Source organism: Rutilus rutilus (assembly GCF_951802725.1).
Source record: "Rutilus rutilus genome assembly, chromosome: 23".
Classification (NCBI taxonomy): domain Eukaryota; kingdom Metazoa; phylum Chordata; class Actinopteri; order Cypriniformes; family Leuciscidae; genus Rutilus; species Rutilus rutilus.
In genome coordinates this window covers 23537686-23556657 of record NC_140233.1, presented here as the reverse complement: position 1 = coordinate 23556657, position 18972 = coordinate 23537686, and the positions used below count along the sequence as shown (strand labels likewise).

Here is an 18972-nt window from a genome sequence, read left to right as displayed (position 1 = left end):
TCTGTTTTGCCTCTTTTTTCCCCACAGGTACTTTAACATCAACGTCTCTCTTGTCTAGTGTGTCTTTTTTTTTTTTTCTTTTTTTTTTTTTTTTTGCTAGTTTATCAGCAACTTCTTTACCAGATACCCCAACATGTGCTGGTACCCAACAAAATACATAACTATTCCAGCCTCTTTCAATCTGTGTTATAATAAATATACTTCCATTAATAAATCTGATTTGTCTGATTTTGCATGTATTATACTAATTAAAGCTGAAGAAGAGTCTGAGCATATTACTATGAAATTTGAATTGATGTATGGAAGGGTTGATTGTAAATATATTATTCAGCAAGAACTAATGAAAATATGGCAAACAGAATGGGAAAATGGAATAAAGGCAGACATTATTTTTCAATTCAGTCAACAGTGAATCATTCCATAAATACAGGTTTAGGAATGAGGTGTGCATTGAATTATGGGCTGGCAATGGTTGGAAAACATCCATATGGCAGATGCATATGTGGAGAAGTAGAAACATGCTCTAATGGACTGTTTATATCATCGTACAGAAATAAATCTCATGTACTCAGAACTGTTGTTTAGTTGTTTATTAAAATCATTACTCTGTACTAAGGAATATGAGACAACAAGATTTGTCATCAACTTTTTGCACTGGACTGGACTGTATATAAGGATATAATCTGTTAAATCTATTAATTCTTCAAATGAACTGAGGAGGGCAGCAATACGCCATTGTAGCGTCTAGTCTGCTGCAAATATCAAAAGAAGAAGAAGAAGATCCACCGTGAGCTGAAGATTAACATTCCCGAACCAGTTAAATCTGTCCTCAAAGAAGGCGCTCACCAAGACGGCCAACGAAAGAGGGAAGAAACATCTACAATCCAGAAATAAAGAAAGTTAAGCCAAATTACAAAGTTGAAGGGGGTTTTCCTGTTCCTGTTTAGCGCCGGTCTGGCCACGCCCACCGGCAGAGCGCGTCTTTTCACACGGTAATGACGTAAATGTGGGAAACGCCCCCGATCAACAGGATAAAACCTGCGGCAAACTTATGTTTGGCTTTATTGACTTTTCCTGAAGATGGCACGTCACGCACACGAGGAAGCTCTTCGGATGATCATAGACAGTGAGGAAGAATCGACTTGTTCCTCAGAGTCAGAAGATGATGAAGACGTTGATGATGAAGGCTCGCAGTTTGAGGATCAGTTTGAGCCAGCGCTGGACACATCTTCTGAAGAGTAAGCCGTTTATTCTTATTTTAGTCATTATAGTCGCATATAACTGTTTCAAACCAATATGACCAGACGGTATCTACCAGTTTGTGATATTCTGAGTGAAATGTGTTGTCCTGTGGACTTTTAGAACATCTAACGTTAAATGTTTTACGAAACAAGTGTATACATGTTATACTCTAATGTGGAGAGAGAGATTGAGAGCGAGATAGACATTAAGCAACAGAGCTTAACTGTGTTCTCCAACATCTGCTGAGGTTTAAATGTTTTGAATGTGTAATTATTAATTAATTACAGTATTATTATTATTATTATTATATACACTCTGCAGGATTCACGATGCTGATCACCATTACAACTAGTCATCACAGTCTGTGAAAAGGGTCCATTGATAATTAATGGATATACAGTCGCGCGCTTTATGGCTGTCGATGGGGTATCCTGTCGATGGGGCATCGTGTCAATGCCCCATCAACAGCCATAAAGCGCGCGACCGTATATCCATTAATTATCAATGGACCCTTTTCACAGACTGTGATGACTAGTTGTAATGGTGATCAGCATCGTGAATCCTGCAGAGTGTATATAATAATAATAATAATAATACTGTAATTAATTAATAATTACACATTCAAAACATTTAAACCTCAGCAGATGTTGGAGAACACAGTTAAGCTCTGTTGCTTAATGTCTATCTCGCTCTCAATCTCTCTCTCTCTCTTTCACAGACTGTGATGACTAGTTTTAATGGTGATCAGCATTGTGAATCCTGCAGAGTGTATATTATTATTTATTATTATTATTATTATCATTACTATTTAAATGTATGCAGCAGTGATTTATAACTATACATGGTAATATATCATCGTTGCATCAATTTACAAAAAAATAGGGTGTTTCTAATACTGCGGCTGTGTGAGTGACAGTGAGATTAACATCTTTCTCCTCGACTGCTGTCATTAAGCTCTATATATTTCTTTTACTCTTTTTGAAAGTTGTGAAAACACTATTGTGAAGTTTTTCTATTGGTATTTGAGCAAATTAAAACAAAATACATATGCAATGTAGTCTCATTCAACACATTAGAATTTTACCCAACTTGGATGATTTTCTCTTCTGAGAAACCCGGAAATGTGAAGAGGGTCTATCACTTATGTGTCCACTGGTTTGCCACCTTGGACAACATAAGCTAATGGTTTACTAATATTTGTGCTTGTACCTTTTCTTTTCTTAGGAATGTGGTTCCTTCACGTGGACCTCACACAGGACACAAACATCGTTCAGTTTTCAACGCGGTTGTGAATCTTAATGTGTAAGTGCACGTTTACCCCTTCATTTTACAAGTGACGTATTATTTCACAGTACATGTAATCAAAATGTATCTATGCAAAGTATAAGTGCATGGATGAATGTGTAAATAGCTTTTTAATGAGTGGGCAATATATCAGTATTAGTAATTGATAATGTTGTGATCCTTTTGTCATCATGCTCACTTTTGTTTTCTCCCCCCACAGATGTGAGAATGACAGTGACCAGATTCCTGTTTTAAAGAGAGCCAAGACTCTGTCATGGAGGGAAGAGACTGATGTCGATGTGGCTCCAAAGTCTCTGAGATTCCTGCCGGCTCGGGAACCTGGGCCGCAGTCGAGTCTTGCTGACTCGCACTCTCCTATGAGTCTTTTCAAACTGTTTTTCTCAGAGAGCGCCGTGTCAAATCTGTGCCACAACACAAACGCTCAGGCTGCCAGGGCACTCGCAAAGGGTCGCAAATACAGTTGGACAGATGTCAGTGTTGGCGAGCTGTACCGCTACATTGGACTCGTTTTCTACATGGCCTTCGTGAAGATGAGCTCCATCGCTGACTACTGGCGGCAGGACAGTCTCTTCTCTGTGCCCTTTCCCGCCACAGTCATGTCTAGGGACCGATACCGCACCATTTCATGGAATTTGCACATAAGTCACCCAGAGGCAGACCAGGAAAATGACAAAAAGAGGGGAACAGCTGAACATGACCAGCTCTTCAGGGTCAGACCCCTCATGGACACCATCCGTCTTGCTTGCAAAACCTTTTATCATCCCAGAAGAAATTTAGCTGTTAAGGAAAGACTGGTGGCATGCAGAGCAAATGCAGGAATGAGAAGATTCATGAAAGCCGAGCCAGCAAAGCTGGGCTTCAAGTTTTTTGTCCTGGCGGACTCGTCGAATGGCTATACTGTGGACCTCTCTGTGTACACGGGCAAGAACATCTTTCCCACAGGCCGTGGGCTTTCTTATGATGCTGTGATGTCTCTTCTGGACAAGAAAGTTTTGGGCTCTGGGTATCATGTGTACATGGACGATTTCTATACAAGTCCAAAGCTCTTAACAGACTTGTTAGCTATGAAGTTTGGTGCTTGTGGGACTTACAGAGACTATAGGAAGGACTTCCCACGGAGCACATCTAATCCATTGACCAAAAAGTCCAGCAGGGGATCCATCCGGTGGATTCGGGATGGGCCTCTTGTGTGTGTGAAGTGGATGGACAAACAAGAGGTGTCTGTTTGTTCCACCATCCATGCTGCCTATACAGGAGACCGTGTGCAACGACAAGTGAAAGCACAAGAGACACGGAGGACAAAGTCTCTTCCATGTCCTGCGCCTGTGAGCGCTTACAACCAGCACATGACAAGTGTTGACCCGTCCGACCAGCTGTTGCAGTACTACACTGCACAGCACAACACCATGAAGTGGTACAGAAAAGTCTTTCTACACTTCTTGGACGTTGCTGCCACCAACGCTTTCATATTGCACAAGGAGCTACACGGCAACATGACGCACAAGGCGTTTATGGAAGAGCTTGTTGCAGAGCTCTGTGGTGTGTCTGAGAAAGCAGATCCAGAACAGACCAGTAATGACCATGTGCCGGTTCCAGGAGCTGAGCTGACCTCCAATGTCAGAAGAATTGCCACTGTTGGTCGCCGCATATGTGTGCATTGCAAAGCAGTGCGTGGCAAGAAGCAACAAACACCATGGAAATGCCAGGCATGTGACGTTCATTTGTGTCTTCAGTTGAACAGGAACTGTTTCCAGGAATGGCACAACAATGATTGAGTGTGTTCAAACCTGGGTGCACAACAATGTGCCTTCAATTACACACCCTTTATTTTATTTTAATTTGAGGAAACTGTACACTATTTTTGTAAATAAACTACATATGAAAATAAAAAATGTGTGGAGAATTATTTTTATTTTTACTTTTTATTACTTTGTACATAAAGATATGGCGGAATCCGGCTTTTCCCGTTGATGGTCTGCTTGCGTGCTTTAACCTCGCGCACAAGCAGATCTGTTTGCTCTCTGGAGACGTGTTCAGTTTTTCCGCTTGCAGATTCTGCCATCTAAATAGCGAATCCGCCATGGCGCGAGCACAACTGGCTTTTAATGGTCCCATATTGTCAAAACTGACATTTTCTGGCTTTTTTCATGATAACAGAGGTCTAGGGGCTATGCAACTACCATATAAGTTTTAAAACCAATCTGTGTCAATCCACAGACAAATGCACATAGCCTGTATAAAGTAGCTGTGCTTTTTCACGAGCCGTTGTGACTTCCATAAAAATGGGACATCAGAACTACTGTCACCGCCTTCAGTCACCACTGCCCACTGCTAAACCCCTGGAAAACAAATTTTGTTATTTTTAATGGGTCACAGACACATTCTGTCTTAATTTATTCTAATTTAACAAAATCTTGTCAGTTAACAGTTAATGATCTTTTTACGAGCGCCGGGAAAGAAATGATCATCCCTAGCTTTGACCAGTCCTTAACCCAGATCTACACTGCAAGTGTTTGAAGTGGCAATTTTTTTTCAGTCGATGGCCTGTTAATGTCTTGCAAATGCAAACCTTTTCCAACCTCTATTTTCACCGTCCAAATGCAATGAAACCGTTTTTACAAATGTCTGAATTGATTGCCATTAAACTCCACAACATTAACAAACTACTGTTGTGGCAATTTTTCATTAAACAATCTTCAACTGCGTAAGAGACACTCTGAAATTCAAATGATCATTAAAAAAGTATTTTATTCTTGCAAGAAGGCCCAGTTGCCACACAGAAGTCATTAGTACAGTCTGTGGAACAAGTGCGACGAAGGGAGGGAGGGCAGAGGAGCCTTTATATCTTTTCCAAGGTCTCTTACAGGCCGGCTCTTATCTATAGAAGGGAAGGTTTCTCTGCTAGTGACCTAATCCTGCTGAGTTTATTCCTACAAACTCAGAAGTCCCAAATGGGACTTCCTCTGATCCCAAGGGGTCAGAGGTTCCCTTTTCAGCTGTCTCCCCCTTTGTCTCACAGTGTTCACATTAATCATTATATTGAAAAATCAGGAGCACACCTAGAGTGTGAAAATGAAAATTCCCATTACAATCCCCCCTTTTTATCATTCATTGATAACTGATCAATCAAAACACATCATACTAATACTACAACTGATCACTCTTCTTAAACTTGCAGGAACAGAAAAAGATTAAAATGAAATAAGCTTAGGCTGTTCTGGCCCTTAATTTTATAGCAAGCAAGTAAAGGTTTATATAAAGCCGGGCTAGGTGGATAAGCACTGTTATCGCACCCCCAACACAAGGTCGGACCCTCAGTCACCTCAATATAAACAAGAAATAGAATAGATTATATTTAGAAAGAAAAACATCATTAGGAAAAGATAAAAGTAAGATAAAAGTCCCTCATTTCAAACTCTGTCCTTGTACGCCACCTCGTAACACGGATGGCTACTGTTTTTAACCCTCTTTACACATCATCGTCCTTAAAAATGAAACATACGAAAATAAGACAATAAGGAAATAGGAAAAAATAAGAAAATAAAGAAAAACACTCCCATCTACCACATGTTACAAATTATTCTGTTACTTGTATCATCTGCCTAATTTTTGTTCATCCTTGGGATAGGCTGTCATTTCACATTTCAAATCATTAGATTTATCTCAATACATCATCAACAACCGTCACAAAACAAATTATTCTGCTAAACTTAAACTAGCACGTCCTTGATCCCTCACTGCCCTCCGCGTCGGTGCGTGGGGTTGCTGAGGTTGGTTGGTGTAGTCTAAGGTGAGAGGCGTGGATCCAGATGTCACCCTCTCCGAACATTTTTCCGATCCTTACAGGATTTTCCCTCAGATCCCGACTGCACCTCCACTGGAATCAACCATTTCCTGTCTGCTGTCACCTGTGAATGCAGACCCTAGCTATTTTGTTAGTGACCGCTTGTCTAGCCGGTCGTCCCTTTTGGTGTGACCTGTGGAATCAACTTTGCTCATGTCAACAAAACAATATTTATACATTTGGAACAGAATCAGTTCTGTTTGACACAATCCATCGTGACATTCTGCAAAAGGAAAATTTTAAGTTATGCGCTGCGCAAGGTGTGGCACTGTTACTTTCTGCCACACTAATAACCCAGGCCAGAATAGTTAGCCAAATTCATCCATAGCCATTATGGGCACATTCTGCCCTGTATCAAAAGTCTGCATGCTCTGTAAAGAAAAACAAATGTCGAGGTTATTGTCAGATAGTAAAGTACGTAGTTTCTTTTGTCTGCTGTGCTGCCGCGGCCTTCGCTGCCGCATCTGCCCTGGCGTTCCCTGTTGAAACAGTCCTTGTTTTTAGCACACTTACAGACAGCAATTTTGTTAGGGAGAAGAACGACTTCTTGCAGGGCTTTTACCCAGTTAAACCCAGTGTCCTCCCAACATTTATCGTCCCACCTGTTTGATTGCATTCAGCAAATTTGAACCCCTTGGTATGGCAATTGTTACCATCCCCCCTTTTGATGCATGATGCTCATGCATCAATTTAACATAATAGTGTTTGGGTAAACAAAGTTTTCTAACCCAAACGTTGTCCTTCAACCAAATTTCCCCCCAGACATCTTACTCTGCCTCTGAAACAAAACATTATGTAAGCCACAATCTCATCTTCTTATCTAATAATTTGAAGGGCACTGGCCCTGAGTCTCACTGCTTTTCAGGCCTGTTATTTGGTCTCTTAAGTCAGTCATCTACAAACATTTTCCAATGTCAAAGTCATCAATTGTTTCTATCAGGTCAGGTCGTGGTGTACAGACTTGGTCAGTATCAGTCAAACAACATTCTCCTCCCTTTGTTCACAATAATCTACAGAGCTTGATGACCAAATTTCTTTCAAATTTGTCATTTGCCTTAACCCATCTGTAATGATAAAACTCTCGTTCCAGAGGTTAATGACACATACATTGACACTATTCAGACAGAATAGCTCCCATAACCTAACACTTACCCAGACCTAGTCCATTCACCCTCAAACACACACACACATACCTGACTATAAATCACTCATATTTTCATATTCACATCTTTTTCTAAAAAGATTAACGTTTATAATAAGATTTTAAACTTCTCATTTTCCTGTAGCTTTTATCTAATTTTACATGGTCTCTTAACCAGTTTCAAAGCACGTCTGTTCATTATTCATTTTCTCTTAGAAAAGTCAGCTGGGTTGTTTTGGTTCATTATCATTATTTTGCTTCAGCTTGCTTTAGCAGGCCGATAACAGAAAGACAGACAGAGTACCCTTCCTCCACTCAAGCAGTCTCTCTCACTATTCACAAATAATCTTTTCAACAGCCTCCTAAGACTGTAATTTAGACAAAACATAATAATAAATTCATTACAATAACCTTTGACCATTAACCTTTATCCAGACTTTTCTTGAATCTACAAAAGCTGTCTTCATCTTTAGCCACCACCATGTCTAACGACCTTCAGGAGTTAAAACTATCTTACAGGCATATTATTTCAATATCAACACTTCTATAATTTTCCCCTTGCCCATAAGGCAACCAGCATCGTGTTCCTGGCATAAATTAAGTTTTGTTACTGTCTCCACAACAAATAATGACAATCACCTCATGGTCTCAGCTGGCTCTTGAAAGCCCATTCCCATCAGCTTTTTATCTATAATCTCCATCAGGGTGTGTCCCCTGGCATCATTGCAGTGATGGAAACGCGGTTTTCTGGTGAGTGGTATAGAGGAACTCACATTTTGCGGGTCAGACTGCCATGACTCGTCGGCACAGCATCTCCCCTCTCAGTGACCTGCTGATGCTGGTGGCTAGTGCAGTCTTTCAGCGTTCAACTCTCATACCTTTCTCACATATAAAAACACCTGCCTTCTCTATTTGGCAAAGCGCCCAGCAGCGATGCAATCCTGCTTTGGGCGTCCATCCTTTTAAAGCCTTTGGAGAATTTTACCCGTCATCGGATATACACCTCATGCATACTGGTCATCGCGGTTATTTTCATTTTCTTTTTTTCATCATCACGCAATCAGTTTTCTTCAACAGAACTCAGCTGTTTTCTGGAGCTCAGGAAAGTCACATTCAAGAGTCACCTCACCCGGACTTGCCTAATAGTGTTAACACAGGGAGACAGGTTACTAACAGCAGTATTTAATCTCTAAAATCCATTAAACATCTTCAAATCAGCAAAATCTCAGTGAACTTTAATCACATTCATCTATTCAGTGTACTGTTACATCTGTAGCCGGAGCCATCGGCCCTGTATCATGGTGGAAGCTAAGATCAGACAAAGAAGTTACTGGCCCTGAATTAAACTAGTCAAAAACGTCACTTCTATTGTTTAAGACTTCTTTAAAGTCATTCAGTTTTACTTTTAAAACATATGCCCTCTAAATATAAAATCCTGTAACATTATTTCTTTTAACATCTCCATGTCTATGATTTTTCAACTGAAACACTGTGCTTTACACAGGCTCAGATAACAGCCTTTAGCTGACATTGAATGAGAGAGACTCTGAGGCATTCAAGACTGGTACAGTGCACTCTCATAAACTTCTAAAATCAAACTTTATCTACCATCTTTTAACTCTACTCCAGTGTTAGGCATCTTTGCCAGAAATTACATGCGTTTTCAAATAAACATAATTTTTATATTTGTCTTTTGCCCACATCAGGGAATTTAGACATTACAAATTTCCACTCAGATCGTGTCTCTGTCGCACTGGCCGTTTCAGCCAATCACAAGCTTATCTTTTGAAAGCAAAACATCAGCTCCTAGTTCTTTCATGGTCAACTATTCCTCCACGTTCAAAACATTAACAAACTGTTTGTTTAATCAGATGCATTTCTACATATTTTACATTTATCCTGTATTCATCAATTCACTAGCTCTTTCCTTCAAAAGGATTCCCTTAAGACTTAAATCTTTCAACCTTCTTTTAACCTTCAATCTTCTTACGACTTCCATCTATCAACTTTCCTTTAACTTTCTTTTCTCCCTTATTTACTTGCACGTTCTTTTCACTTACTTTAGCACTGCGTTCACATTCTTAGTTCTTTCTCAGACGAAAACTTTAATATCGTCATTTAAACACTGATCTACTTTCAAACCCACATTAATACACGCCACTTTCACGTTATCACTTTCTTTTCTGAGTGTCCATTTACAATTACAGGCTAAATGGCCCCGCTGACCATAATTAAAACACTCTCTTTGCCTATAGTTTGATCATTGAGCTTGTAAACAGCTCCAACTTACTGCACACCCTTGCAGCGGTGTGTCCCGATCAGGAATGTAAACAGAGCCACTGATAAGCAGTTCTCTGTATTCTTTTACAGTCCACCAGTGGCGGATTCAATCACAATAGCCAAATCATAATCTTTATCATTATCAATGGCAGCACATTCATTTTCATAAACTATAAAATCATTCAACATATTTTCTTTTTTAACTTCACATTTCTTTGAAGTCAAAGCTTCAGAGCACAGCTGCTTACAGCGTTTGCTCTCTTCTGTCTCACTGTTTGTTTCAGGACTCTTCATAAAGTATAAAATTTGTACTAAATGCCATGAATTTCATTAGCACTGGTTGGAAACAGTATTCCTCTATCAAATGGTTCAACTTAATGTTATCATTATTTTCTCTGTCCCACTTATCTCTGCTGTTTCACATGATTTCTTTTTTCCCTCATTCCCACATTTACTTCACGCACACACTTTCAGGTGCCCTGGGCACAGACTTTTCACATACTTCACTCTGCTTTTCATTCAAACCAACATTCAACCATTGCTTCACAGTTTTTTACACACATGTTTTGCACAGGCACAACTTTCCTATGTCTAACATGCCCTTTTCCCCATAGTTTCCTTCATTGCACAGTACACTGGTGTGCAACATTTACTGTTGGATGCTCCCATGATGGCTGTTTTGTTTCTTTCACTGCTGCCTGTGGCTTTCTCAGCGCGCTTTAACTTTTCACCCAAAGTCAGAAGGGTTGAAATTAATTTCTGCTTACTCTCAATATCTTTCTCTGGAATTCAGTTTCGGCCTGGAAATTCCTCGACCTGTTAGGTCTCAATTTCCTGCCCTTTTAAAAAACTTCCTTCCCTTGATCAATTATTTCAGCCTTGAATTAATCTTCTATAACGAGTACTGGCTTCGGTCCGGACAATATCTTGACCTTTTGTGGTCTCAATTTCCGTCCCCTACTTAAAAGCCTTTTCCCTCGTACCACAGCTTTAGTTTCAGTTTTCAAATACAGCCATTATGGTCCATCACAACATTTTCTTTTCAAAAATTCTTTTCAAAATAATTTCTTAAAAACAAAAATTCTTTTCAAATCCCCAAAAGTAAATGAATTTACTGTCTCTTACCAGACTCGTCGCCACTCGGGTTCTTTTTTTGAGTTCCCTCTGGAAGTCCTCCCCGGGTCTGAAGCGGCTGGTTCTCCTTCTCTCAATATCTTTCGAGGTGAGACTGAAGCCTGTTGCTTTCAGGGCGTTTTCCCTCCACCGTCCACTGATCAGACCCGGAAAGCCCTCAAGGAAAACTCATCCCAATACTCTGACACCAAAATTGTTGTGGCAATTTTTCATTAAACAATCTTCAACTGCGTAAGAGACACTCTGAAATTCAAATGATCATTAAAAAAGTATTTTATTCTTGCAAGAAGGCCCAGTTGCCACACAGAAGTCATTAGTACAGTCTGTGGAACAAGTGCGACGAAGGGAGGGAGGGCAGAGGAGCCTTTATATCTTTTCCAAGGTCTCTTACAGGCCGGCTCTTATCTATAGAAGGGAAGGTTTCTCTGCTAGTGACCTAATCCTGCTGAGTTTATTCCTACAAACTCAGAAGTCCCAAATGGGACTTCCTCTGATCCCAAGGGGTCAGAGGTTCCCTTTTCAGCTGTCTCCCCCTTTGTCTCACAGTGTTCACATTAATCATTATATTGAAAAATCAGGAGCACACCTAGAGTGTGAAAATTAAAATTCCCATTACACTACCAACTGTTACCCAAACTGTTTGTGTGTGTTACAGACTCCAGCGTAATGAGGTTACTCTTTCCCAGTCTCAGACGTGTGTGCAGGAACTGACCACTGAACTTAGGAATCGTTGCCTGGAGCTGCGGGATCTGCGGGAGAAAGACCATCAACAAGAAAAACTGCAGCAGGTCAGAGAGAAAGCAATAGCCGCTTTTCCACTGTCAGGCTAGTGCAAGCCAGGGCTAACAACATGACGGGTGTGGCCAGTAGCCTTGGTTGCACAGGAGCCCAAAATCAAGTTGCGTTTCCGCTGCAGGGCTACTGGCCTAACAATGTTGTCTGAGAGTTAATGTGTGTATGTATGTATGTATGTATGTATGTAAGCCCAATTGGATATGAATATTGAAAGGTAAGATCAGACTTTGCCGACAAACCTCAGTAACTTTCCAAATGTCTCCAGTACTGTCCTGTGAGCGCGAGGTCTGTCTCTACCCTGTTCAGTGAATGGCTGAGAGCAGCAGCAGCACGACCGCTGACAGAGACGTACATGCAGGGGCGTAAATTTCATCTAAATGTTGGGGGGTGGAATAAACATAACATTTCTCAAGAGCAATTTTTGAAGGGGACACCAATAATACAGGCAAAATTGTACTTGCAAGGATATGTGTACACAGAGGAAAGCCTTACTACTATTATTAGTGTAGAATGGAGACATTATCCTTCCTCTCAAAGTTTCTCTCTGGTTCAATGAAAAAGCTGACTAAATTGACCAAAATATTCTTCAAAATATTCATATTTTTCATATTGACAAATTATCTCTATATTTTCTGGGATTTTATCGATAATGTTAAGGGGGAAATTATTATTATTATTTTTTTTTTTACTGCGTTAGATTAAACTGGGAAGGGTCATAGCACTTGCATATTGTTGTCCTACTGTTAGTTTAACTGTTTCTATTGTTCTCATTTGTAAGTCGCTTTGGATAAAAGCATCTGTTAAATGAATAAATGTAAATGTAAACGTTAATTAGACAATATTTTGTTGAGTGTTATTGTGCTGGTACCTTGGCAGGTTTAGGACCGCCGTGGACAGCTGACTCCTAAAGTTTTTTGGTATTCTTCATATACGCTGATTTCACGCAGCTGTTATTTTGAAATCGAAAGCGAGGCTCCGGTGGGAAGAAAACCGGAAGTGTCGCCTTTAATCATAGGAGAGTCGTGAATGCGATGGCGTATTGTTGTGTTTAATGATGTTGTGTCAATTCTAAAACTGTACATACATTTCTTTCATACTTTAGACTATATACAGTGAAATTTATTTATAAATAAAATATTTTTTTTATATATAATTCAGAGCGTAAAAAATGAAGCAGGAATGAACAATATACATATCCTATATTGAATATTATCTTCCAATAGTGTAAATCGCGGCAGCAGCTTCAGGTTGGTAGTCCAAGGCATTGTTGTTTATCTGTACTTCCGGGGTTCTTCCCACCGGAGCCTCACTTTCGATTTCAAAATGGCGGCTGCGTGAAATCAGCGTATTCTGTGTGGTGGTCAGTTCACAGCAGTGACAGAAATCATCTTTTCCAATACGTTTCAATTGATTTTAAAGGAATTCCTTTAACACGGCTGGCTCATGCGGTAATGTTGAGCAGAAAATTCGACTTGTGGGAATACTTTGGCAAAAAGGTGATGTGCAACCTCAAACATGACTTTAAAACATGTAGACCTAAGTAGCCTGACGTTAGTCACTTTACATGGCCACTTCTCTAATGTTTACCTAGATAAATGCGTGCTATTATTAGCCGCATAACCAAGTGTACGTGCGGAGTGTGGAAGCTAAATGAGAACCTCTTACTGCACAAACTGTTTAACTTCCATGTCGTCCATGTCTTCGGTGTGCATCTTCTCTGGCTTCATTATATAATGTATCGGTTTTGTTTGTGTTTTTATTCGATGTTAAGGCTGTACTATAGTGTTTACATTGTTTCTCTTCTAACTGATTCATTTTGCTGTATATTTATTTATTATGTGTCCTACATTAAAAATAATAATAATAATAATAATAATTAATTAATTAATTAATTAAAGATAAGCCAGTTATATTATAGTACATATTATATTATATTATAGGTTATTAATTTTGTTTACATTCTGATCTTAGAAAAGTTAATGCAATGTTTGCCGGTGTCACTGCAGCAAGCTTTATGTGCACACTTGAGCATTTAATTTATTTTAAAAGCTCATTATTATTATAGGTGGTTATTATAAGGTGAGTAAGGTTAGTAAAAGGTGGTTATTATAGTTTAGTATTTCTCCCCTGACTTAACAACTAATGGCTTTAATGAACGACTAATAGTTGACTAGAAAATATTTAGTCAGGGACCAAGTATCTGATTAATCTGTTATCTATATAGTGTGTATATATAATGACATTTTAAATGTCTTGGAAAAGTCCTTGAAAATGATCTCTGGGAAACCCTGCTTTTACTACATTCCCTCATTTTTCCACCTGTCCCTAAAATCCCTAGTAAACTCTATTCTCGCTCAAGCTCATACATTCTATCTTGTAAAATATTCCTCTCTGAATCAATGTTTTACACCTCATTATGATATGCTCAACATTTTCAGGGACATTACATACATTACATTTATCTGATATGCATAAAGCATCTCTCTTATCTCTTGATGCTTTCATATTCTCAAGATGGGAAAGAATTTTAAGTAGCGTGTTGCTGTTGCAGGATTGTATTAAATCTGTCTCTGTGTTTTTCAGGAAAACGGAAAACTCAAGCAGTGTCTTCAAATGGACGAAAGTCCTGCAACAGGCCTATAACATGCTCACCCTTCACATGCTGGAAGTAAAAACTAAATGACATATGATTTTTAGAAGTCATTTTGGGGTGTGTGTGTGTGTATTATTTTTGTACAATAAATCTATTAAAGCAACCATTCAAAAAGCATTTTACATGTGTAAGACTGAATATACTGGTTGGGGCCTAGTCTAATGAGACAAAGGGCACTGCTGGCTAATTAACATTCGACCTCCCCATACAACCTCACTTCCTCTCACAACAACTAAGAACTCACACAAGAACATGGTTTAATGTGAATGTTTATCATTGACTGTTATGTTTTTGGTGTCTGTAGCGGAGGCGTGCTACAACTTTATAATATGCTGATTGAGGCGGCCAAATATGGACGGGATTCCGGTTAGAGAATCAAGGGTCGGAGAACAGATCTTCACAAAGATGGATTTATTGAACAGTCTTTGCGTTGTCATCTAGATCAGTTATTCTTTGGCAATGATGTCTGTATTAATGGTCTAAAGGAACAATAAAGAAATATAATTACTATCATATTCTGAGAATCATTGACACACTGACATGATAGTCGAACAATACAATAAACAATGATTAAACACTCAAGTCTGCATTCTTAACATTAATAACAGCCCTATCAATGCAAATAGTCATGATAAATAGTGCAATGATACATTATTAATGTAAACAACATTGGTGACGCAGTTTAGAATACTGCCGAGGCTAATACTGATTAGCGTGTTTCTCTCGCGGCAAATTACGGCCGCTACGGCGCTCAAAACTCGCCGATGGTAACCGCAGAACGATCGCGGGACATCAATAACATACATTCAATAAACATACATATGCAGATGTACTTACATCAAGGCATAAACGCATTATACAGAGCATAGACAAGCGTGCAGAGATGAACATTCACCAAATCGTCTTCCTGCGTGTCACACTATAATCAGTCCGTGCGGCCAACAACTTTAGTCCCTAGGACAGGCTTTCGTACACAGCCGCCCCCAATTATCTGACAGGATAATTGTAAACACCAAGAAAGTCTGTCTACAGTGTCCGCGGCTCTTCCTCAAAGTGAGGAAGTGGAATCAACCTAACAACTGGGCGAGTGTAGGATTTCTCATTAACTCTGACACGAGCAGTACGAACTTTCCTGTCAGGTCCAGCCAACGTCTCAGTCACTGTGCCCACAGGCCAGAGGGCACGAGGAAGTTGGGGATCAACAATAAGAACCACTTGACCCACAGTTAGCTCCTTGCCATCCTTTCTCCACTTTTGCCGATCCTGTAAACTTGGGAGGTAATCTCGGATGAAGGCAGTCCAGAAATGATCCGCCAACACCTGGCTATGTCTCCATCGGCGTCTTCCGAGCAGGTTGGTAGAGTCGAAAAAGACTTGAGGTAGGGAGGCATCACGACGGCCCATAAGGAGTAGGTTCGGAGTCACTGGGTCGACGTCTGCAACATCGGAAGATACGTAGCCGAGGGGCTTGGCATTTAGAATACCCTCAACCTCCGTTAACAACGTCTGCAGCACTGGCTCTGGCACCGTTTGCTCTCGCAGAATGACCCGTAGTGCAGTCTTTACAGACTTGACTTCACGCTCCCAGGTTCCTCCGAAATGAGGAGCATTAGGTGGATTGTAGCGGAATCTGATCTTCTGTGGAGCAAGCAGCTCTTGAAGCTTGGGTGCCATTACATCAAAAGTGTCACGTAGTTCCCGGTCTCCTCCTACAAAGTTGGTTCCGTTGTCGCAGAGCAATTCCATGGGCTTACCTCGTCTTGCTATAAAGCGACGCAGAGAGAGCAGGAATGCATCAGTGTCAAGGTGCTCCAACAGGTCAAGGTGCACACATCGTGTTGTCATGCACTTATAAAGGATGCCCCATCTTTTTTCGTGGCGACGACCAACTTTGACCGAAAGTGGCCCGAAACAATCTACCCCAGTAGAATAGAACGGCGGTTGGTGAAGTTGCAGCCGGCAGGATGGAAGATCGGCCATTTGGGGGACTTCAGGCTTGGCTCGCCAGAACTGACAATCTTGGCATTTGCGTTGATGCTTACGGACGGCTTCCCTGCCCCGGAGTATCCAATACTGGCGACGTAATTCCGCTAGCACCCTTTCAGAACCAGGATGCAGAAGTCGGCGGTCCGTCTCTTTAATTAACAGCTTCGTTGTAGAATGACCAGGATCCAACAGTATCGGGTGGATGGCATCAAGGTCGAGGTCACTCGCTCTACGTAACCGTCCCCCTACTCTGATGAGACCTGTGTCCTTATCATACTCTGGTGCAAGGGATGCCAAACGGCTGGTAGCTGGAATCGGCTGTCCAGTCTTCAAAGCTTGGACTTCCAGTGGGAATGAGTCCTGTTGAACTTGGGCCAAGATAAGTTTCTCTGCTTCAACATAGTCATCAGCTTGCAGTGAAGAGTCGCTGTCTGCAGCAGCCGCCCCGTGTAGGGACCTGACAGTGGCCTCAACAAGCTCTAGCCATGTGTGGAATTGATTGGGGTCCACAAGTAAATTATTGGAGACTTTGACAGTGCCGATGAATGCAGTTTTCCTCAACTCACTGATCTCCGATTCTACCTTAGTGACAGGTGTGGATGGCCACTGGTCAGAAGGTTGAAGGAGGAAGTCTGGTCCTGAACTCCACTGATGGGGTCTTGCTATCTGGTTCAGTGTCAGGCCTCTTGTGATGTGATCGGCAGGGTTGTGAGCTGAATCAATGTACCGCCATTCAGCCGTGTCTGTGAGGGTCTGGATTTCGGCTATGCGTGTCCCTACAAATACCTTGTAGCGACAGGACTCAGAGGTGAGCCAGTTCAGCACGGTTGTTGAGTCAGACCAGAGGGTGACTGTATGGAGATTAAGAGACAACTCAGTCTGGATCACTTTGGCTAACTGGGCGCCAGTCAGGGCTGCACTCAGTTCCAAACGAGGCATGGAGAGGCATTTTCTGGGGGCCACTCTGGATCTGGCCAGAACAAAGGCGACATGGATGTGTCCTTGATCATCTGTAGTACGCAAATAGGCCACTGAGCCGTATGCTCTTTCTGAGGCGTCGCAAAATACGTGGAGTTCTCGGATGGCACTAGGGTAATCAGCACAGGCTGGGGCATAAGATCGAGGAAATTGCAGCTGAAGCAGATTAGGAATCTCTTGTATCCATGTTAGCCACTTCTCTCTTAGCTGTAAAGGTGTTATTGGATCGTCCCAGCCCAAATTCTGCTTCCAGAGATCTTGGATGAGAACCTTGGCCCTGGTGGTAAACGGGATGATATAACCCAGCGGGTCATACTGGCTGGCCAAGGTCTTGTACACATTTCTCATGGTAGGTTCCAGAGGCTCGGTTGATCGCAAATTATAACCAAGGGTGTCACTGAGACAGTCCCACCGTAGGCCCAGAGTGGGTTCTTGTAGGTCTGTACTGGCTTTGGTCAACCACAGTTCACTGTTAGCAGACCGGGCTTCTGCGGGAAGATGTTCGATGACAGAGGGTATGTTGCAGGCCCACTGTCTTAAGTCGAAGCCTCCCTCAGACAGTAGTTGACGAAGTCCATCAACTACCTCCTTAGCTTCATCAGAGTTCGAAGTGCTATGCAGGCAATTATCAACATAGAAGGAATTCTCAACTATGTTAACCAGACTGACCTGGTCGTTCTGGTGGTTCTGGGCACTGCGCTGGAGGGCGTAGATGGCGCAACACGGGCTGCAGGTAGTTCCGAATGGAAGCACCTGCCATTCATATATCTCAGGCTCCTGGTCTCTGCACATGTTCCTCCAAAGAAACCGCAACACTGGCTTGTCCCCGGGCAATAAGCGTACCTGATGGAACATAGCTTTTATGTCCCCACTCACAGCCACCGTGTGTTGTCGGAACCTCAGGAGCACACCTAATAAGGAGGGTCCCAGCATCGGACCAGGAAGCAGCTGACTGTTCAAGGACTGACCCTGATGTTGGAATGAACAGTTAAAGACGATCCTGTTCTTGCCATTGTGTTGTACGATATGGTGCGGAATGAACCAGGATTCCGAGGTATTGTGTGCTTCTTTTGTGGTTATCTTGGCTACATATCCAGCAGATTCCAACTTGCGGATTTCAGTGCAGTAGGCTTTTGCTAGTTCAGGATCTCTTGCCAGTCTACGCTCGGTACTTCGAAGACTAGGAAGGACAGCATCCTTATCGGTATGGAATATGGTCATGGGCATGCGTCGGAGCAATGGGGTGGCATAACGTTGAACGCCGTCTACGTTCACAGTGGTGGTGGCTTTCTGAAGCATAGCGAGAGCGTCTTTGTCTTGCTTGGACCTGATGACCATCTTCTCATTGTATGGGAAAGTGTCGACCTGCCAGAGACGTTCGACGTGCCGAATCAGATCATCATGAAGCGGAGTGGTGGTGATATGAAGGCACTGCTGATAACACCGTGAGGGCTGCTTGGGGCTCATGGGACCCTGAAGAGACCATCCCAGCTGTGTTCTGATGGCTATTGGACCTCCGTCTGGTCCTCTGCAGACAGGCTGTATCGGCATTAAGAGGTGTGGCATGTCAGAACCAATGAGGAGTAGTGGTTTAACTCTGTCAACAGGGGGAAG

General features: G+C 41.7%; 2 protein-coding genes across 2 annotated transcripts; one reads left to right on the top strand and one right to left on the bottom strand.

Annotated features, from left to right (window-relative positions):
- The first annotated feature begins 767 nt into the window (after positions 1 to 767).
- On the top strand, positions 768 to 4428 carry LOC311282474 (piggyBac transposable element-derived protein 4-like). The gene is made up of 3 exons (XM_084396268.1): positions 768 to 1238; positions 2467 to 2544; positions 2747 to 4428. The coding sequence occupies exons 1-3, from the start codon at positions 1081 to 1083 to the stop codon at positions 4320 to 4322; spliced, it is 1812 nt and encodes a 603-aa protein (XP_084252394.1). The 5' UTR covers positions 768 to 1080; the 3' UTR covers positions 4323 to 4428.
- A 10281-nt stretch (positions 4429 to 14709) lies between these two features.
- Positions 14710 to 16161, bottom strand: LOC311282551 (uncharacterized protein). The gene is made up of 2 exons (XM_084396368.1): positions 15232 to 16161; positions 14710 to 14873 (listed from the first exon to the last, which is right to left on the bottom strand). The coding sequence occupies exon 1, from the start codon at positions 16138 to 16140 to the stop codon at positions 15421 to 15423; it is 720 nt and encodes a 239-aa protein (XP_084252494.1). The 5' UTR covers positions 16141 to 16161; the 3' UTR covers positions 14710 to 14873; positions 15232 to 15420.
- Positions 16162 to 18972: the final 2811 nt, after the last annotated feature.